Here is a 6000-nt window from a genome sequence, read left to right on the forward strand (position 1 = left end):
TTGTTTTTGGAGGGAGTCAGGGAGACTATGAGAAAGTGGGGAGTTTCTGTCTTTTCCAAAGGCATTCAAACTCGACTTGTTAAAGCAAGAGGCTGCTCAAACGAAGCACATCTTATGCTTCAATCGATGCTGCAGCTGCCAGGATTTTGGAAGATGATTTCCTGTTATTTAATAGACTGGTACTTCCTAACTGTTTTCACATTATGACACATCTAGAAAATGCTATTTGTACTAGGACAGCGTGGTAAATGAGCGAAGTTGTTCCAGGCAGAGGAAATTGGCCCATGAGCTCTGTCCCCCAACCACATCCTGCCAGTTTTAGGGTTGCCGAGATTCATGTCTCAGGTACACTTATAACCCATTCACTAAACTCCAGGATGCCCAGGCACACACTAGTTCAAAAGCTCCTGAATACATTGTGTTGTTGTTAACTTAGTGATCAGGTGACAACAGGATGTTCTTCTTATTACAGCAATGGAGAGATTTTTTATCTCTAACCCTACATGCAATGTACCAGACACTCCCTGACAAACCCTGATCTACATGAGATAAAGGTGGTATCGGTAAATAAAAGAATAGCTAAGAATACTTCCATTATTTCAGCACAACCCCTTCTTTGGAAACAGTGATTCTGTACCTTTCATCATGTCCCATCCACTGAAACTTAAAGACAAAAATCTGTGAAAAGCAGACTTGCATAAATGTCAAAGTGGAACCCAGGACCATCTTGTCGTGCGTGTGTGTGTGTGTGTGTGTGTGATCAGAAAACCTTGGAACATATCTGCTTTGAGTGTATGAAATCTCTTGACCTTGGCTTTGGCTCTCCCTTTCCTATCCCGCCTCTCTCCTTCCCACTCCACTCTAATGCACCAGAGAGACCACTGAAGGGATTCCATGGAGCATAGCTTGAAAATCATTAACATCTAATCCTTTTATTTTATAGTGAAATGCCAAAGAGCTGAAAATAACTTCATTAGTTAGGGGCAGAACTGTGATTAGAAATATTAGGTGAGCCAATCAATTAGAGAAACCTTCAGAAATAAATATATTTAGGGGCGCCTGGGTGGCGCAGTCGGTTAAGCGTCCGACTTCAGCCAGGTCACGATCTCGCGGTCCGTGAGTTCGAGCCCCACGTCAGGCTCTGGGCTGATGGCTCGGAGCCTGGAGCCTGCTTCCGATTCTGTGTCTCCCTCTCTCTCTGCCCCTCCCCCGTTCATGCTCTGTCTCTCTCTGTCCCAAAAATAAATAAAAAACGTTGAAAAAAAAATTAAAAAAAAAAAAAAGAAATAAATATATTTATAAATAGCTTATCAGTATAATAACACTAAGTTTACTCGGAGTAATAGTTACCTTTAAGTGCTATGATCAGCACAAATGGCTTCGTAATGTCATCAACCAGTACAAGAAGGGTTTTCTCTACTCACAGTCGTACAGGAGGTGAAGTTTTGGTGTTCTTTTCCCATCCAGTTGAGCTTTCAAATACTCCAACCCTACCAAATATTCATTCCAGGAAAAGACCTGCTATCGATCTTACATCTCCATATGAATTTTTATTAACATGTTGTCTCTCCTAGGGCTCATGAATCCCTAGGAAAAAAGTTATGTGTTTTTTTCCTGATAAAGGGAGTCCAGGCTAGTGGTAGAATATCTGGGACATTTCTAAGCCCCTAAAAAAATCCCTTCACAACACAACTAGTACACACAGGCATTTCCCATTCAGTCTTTTTTTTTTTTCCTCTTCATTTATTTATTTATTTTGAGAGAGAGCCTGTCAGCTCAGAGTCCATCACAGGACTCAATCCCACGACCGACTGAGACATCATGACCTGAGCAGAAATCAAGAGTCCGATGCTTAACCTGCTGAGCTACCCAGATGCCCCTCCTATTCAGTCTTTACAAAAATATTTTTGCCCAGCATTTGTAAGCAAATTCTGTTGTATAAATGCTGTCATTACAAAAAAATGCAATAATCAAAGCAATTGGCACATGACATAATTAGATAACTTCTAAATGCACTGTATCAACCCTGGACTAGCAGCTCTTTCTGACTTTCTACAATTTGAATGATTAAGGTTAAATTCAGTTATTCGAGAATAGTCCATTTGTATTGTAGATGGCAGTATGGAAACTTTTTGGACAGTGGCGTCCTCATAGGTCAAATAAACTATGATATTCCACTTATATTTAATCAGGTAAGTTTTGTTGGATGTCTTTCATATGACAGGCACCGTGCTACTGATTTCATGTGAATCTTGATTCATGGGGGATCATATTTCAAACCACTGTCCCTCTAAGGGATTACCTGGGTAACATTTGGAATCCCCATGGCACACCATCATAAATTATGAGATATAGAACATTAAAGAACATAGTCTACTCCATCCTATCTTCCTCTTACTCTACAGATGAGGAAACAGCAGCCTATGAAACGTGGATGGCATATCACGTATCTCGATGTGTACACCAGGGATGCTGTGGGCCATAGGACATCTATGCCAGACCCAACCTGCTTCCTTATATCTGTGAAGAACCAGAATCCCACAGAAGCCATGGGCCATTGTACCTGTATCTTCTGTCTTAGTGCCAGTTAATATCCCATGACCCAGGCAGAGCCACTGAGATAGAAAGCTCAGATTGGCATCTAAGCCAGATTAAAGGAGCAGTCCCACAGCCTGGTACTGTTTCAATAGCTGATGATGTTAAGGGAAGGGACAGACTAGGTGAAGCCCAGAATGCCTGATTTGACAGGTCCCGACCTGGATACCACAGGAGTGGATAAAAATATAAACTTGGTTATAGCTTGTTATTTGCCCATGATCTATCTCTATGGTATTATTTCATAAGAAGGTGCTGCTTTTTAAAAATAATTGGATTATTTCATTTGGAGACAATTTGATTCTATCCACTTCCTTGTACATAGATTTGAAAATGACTTCACTTGGTATTTTTTTTTTTTTTTGTAGGTGTAGAAGCTAAACTTGTAAACTTCAAGACCTTAAGGCCCAGAGCCAATTCTGTTCCTTTTCAAAACCAGAACTTAAAAAAAAAAAAAAAAAAAAAAAAAACCTTCTTCAAATAAATTTTGACACTCTTAAGATTGGTTAAGAGCCTACACAATATTTAGCCCATTTTTGAGCATGGATACTGACTAAGCTGTCTGATGTTGAATAGCCCAGTTATTAGCCTATCTTGCCCATTGGAGCATGAACTTAACAGAAGAGATTTTTTTTTTATTTTTAAAAATTTTTATTTATTTTTGAGAGACAGGGAGACACAGAATCTGAAGCAGGCTCCAGGCTCCAGGCTCCAAGCTGTCAGCACAGAGCCCGATGCGGGGTTCGAAGTCACGAGCCGTGAGATCATGACCTGAGCCGAAGTCAGACGCTTAACCGATTAGGCCACCCAGGTGCCCCAACAAAAGAGATTTTAAAATATTTTTGTATTATGGGTCCCTTTGGCAGTCTTGTGAAATCTATATTTTACTCAGAATATTTTTAAATGCATTAGATAAAGTAACATAGGATTGCAAAGGAAACATTATATTGATATACCTTTATTAAAACATATTTTAAAATTATATGCATGCTTATTAAAGGGGGGAATTTTCAGTCTTAAAATCTATATACAACCATACTGTTGGAATTTTTGTTTTTACATTAGACACATACTTACTTTTGCATTTAAAAGAGTAAAAGTAAGTAGAATCTGCTATTACATCATCACTAATAATATTACTAGCTATTATGACTTCGTGTCATTTAGCTCATCTGATTCATGAACTCATTTTGTGGCATAGCACTTACGGCTCCATCTGCTCTAAGCCTGTGCTCTGTCCATTGAATAAACAACAATGAAACCGTTAATTCTGTTGCTTTTTTCTTTTTTATTTATTTTAAAAAATTTTCTTATGTTTATTCATTTCAAGAGAGACAGAGAGAGCAAGCAGGGGAGGGGCAGAGAGAGAAGGAGAGAGAGAGAATCCCAAGCAGGCTCTGCACTGTCAGCACAGAGTCTGACGTGGGGCTCGAACTCAAGAAACTTGAGACTATGACCTGAGCCAAAACCAAGTCAGACGCTTAACCGACTGAGCCACCCAGGAGCCCCTGTTGCTTTTTTTTTCTTTATGGCTTTATTACAGCCCTCATTTATCTGTTTATCCAGTTTGTTATTGTTGGTGGTTTTTGTTTTGTTTTGTTTTTTGATAAAATACTTGCGGGATGAATGAACGTAACCCCTTGCTTCCGATGTCACCAATTTCAGTTTTTTGGCATCATTTATTGGGCTAACACGCTGATGATTCTTGATTATTTTCTGTTCAGAGCATATATACCCCCTACCCCCCTCACACACCTTATTTTAATTGCTCCTTATTTCCTAAATTGCTGCTAATGACCTCACACTGTCCTCGGACTTTTGGCCAATCTTCTGTTTGGTAATGCTCCCCAGGACTAAACAAACATGTTGGGAAGCCTGTTTGAGAACCACCGTAGGGCAGGCAGCGTGGGGAGCCCATCCTTCCTCTTGCACGTCTTGCAGTTATTGACTCTAAATGATACAGGAAAATATGCCAAAGCCCTCCACCCTACTGCATTCTCAGAACCCCAAATCAGCTGCAGATTCTGAGTGTTTGGGTAGCCACTCTACACACGATGTTGGCACCGTCGGTGTATATCTTACGAATGCTTTCCAAACAGCCACCATCTGCAAGCAAATATGATGCTATACCCACTCCAAATCTTTCCAACAATATGAGAATAAAAGATGACTATTACCTTGACCCGTCACTTGTTAGAAAGCACTGTCTTTTAAATCGAACCAAAGAAAAGCCACAAGACTTTTGTATCACAGCCAGTATCTAACATGTTTGTCTTCCAAACGTCTCAGATTTCTTAAGTTAAAACCCATTAATATATAAACATATCCCTCTAAGGCCACCCTCTCACACACAGGCGCAAAACCACACTGAGCTACTCACCGAACAATCTGTCAGTGGGTCCCTCATATTGAAATGTTTTTGCTTCTGTCCTTCTACCTAAGTTCCAGCATTCAGCATTCAAGAAACTACAGTCAAGGTTGGGTGTGTCCGGAACTTCCCATATTCAAAGGGCCTAGAGTACGTCAGTCCTGGTCAAACACCCTGAGGAGGAAGTCCCGGCCCTAGACTTTCATCCCGTTGGTTTCCTGGAAAAGCAAAGAACTGCTCTGGGACAAGAGAGCTGGACTGAGGTGCTACGAATGACTTTTGTAAATACGTAGAGGACAGAATGCTGAGTCCTAAGATGTGTGGCCTTGAGGGAAGGCCCAGAAGCTGTCAAGTGTCTTGAGAATTCGGGTGTTCAGGGCAGATATGGAGGATGCATATTCTCCCAGCCTGCTGTGTTTATCACATATATTTTTTTAAGTTTCTGTATTTTACCATACTTTGGCATGTAGGGGCCTTTCAGACTTGAGGAGGGCCTGGCCATCTTAGGGTGAGCTAATTCCTAGAGATAGCAAACGACTTGCTTGTGACTTTGATATGCAAATTGACCAATCCTGAGCCCAGACCCTTAACCACTCCCTTTATCTAAGTCACACACCAAGTCAATATTCCCCTGCCCCAAATCACCCCAAGGTCAGGTACCAAACAATTAGGACCACACCCACATAACTATGACTGTAGTGGGAAAATGTCTAGAAAAGGTCATCAGGGAGCAGGACCCACGTGAACTACCTCACAGGGCCTTACCCAACCCAACCCTCACCTCCAGCCCAGGAGGCTAATCTATCAAGTTAAGAAGAAGTTTCGTACATTCACCCTCACTTTTTTTTTTGTTTTTTATTACTCAAAAGGGTAAACAGAACTAGAAATCAATCAACAACTTATCGTTTATCGCTTTCTCCGCACCCAGCTGTCAATCCGTAGATTTCCAGCTACTGGCCTGTTGCCTTGTGGTAGCTGTTTGCTGGGCTGTGGGCAGCTTTGGTGTGGCTGGCAGGCCCCCAGTCAGAAAGGAACTC

The 6000-nt window shown here is 41.1% G+C and overlaps 1 protein-coding gene across 6 annotated transcripts in view; it reads right to left on the reverse strand.

The window, feature by feature from the left end:
- NOSTRIN (nitric oxide synthase trafficking) overlaps positions 1-5107 on the reverse strand; it is a 60290-nt gene extending 55183 nt beyond the window's left edge. For 4 of the 6 annotated variants that reach the window (XM_019458584.2, XM_019458575.2, XM_019458556.2 and 1 more), the window contains exon 1: positions 4976-5107. In XM_019458584.2, the coding sequence (XP_019314129.1) occupies positions 4976-5002 (27 nt within the window). In that variant the 5' untranslated portion in view covers positions 5003-5107. The remainder of the gene's footprint in view (positions 1-4975) is intronic. The other 2 variants (XM_019458612.2, XM_019458601.2) reach the window with 1 other exon arrangement.
- Between the last annotated feature and the right edge of the window lie 893 nt (positions 5108-6000).

Source organism: Panthera pardus, unplaced genomic scaffold, assembly GCF_024362965.1.
Source record: "Panthera pardus isolate Hobbes unplaced genomic scaffold, ASM2436296v1 HiC_scaffold_10, whole genome shotgun sequence".
Classification (NCBI taxonomy): domain Eukaryota; kingdom Metazoa; phylum Chordata; class Mammalia; order Carnivora; family Felidae; genus Panthera; species Panthera pardus.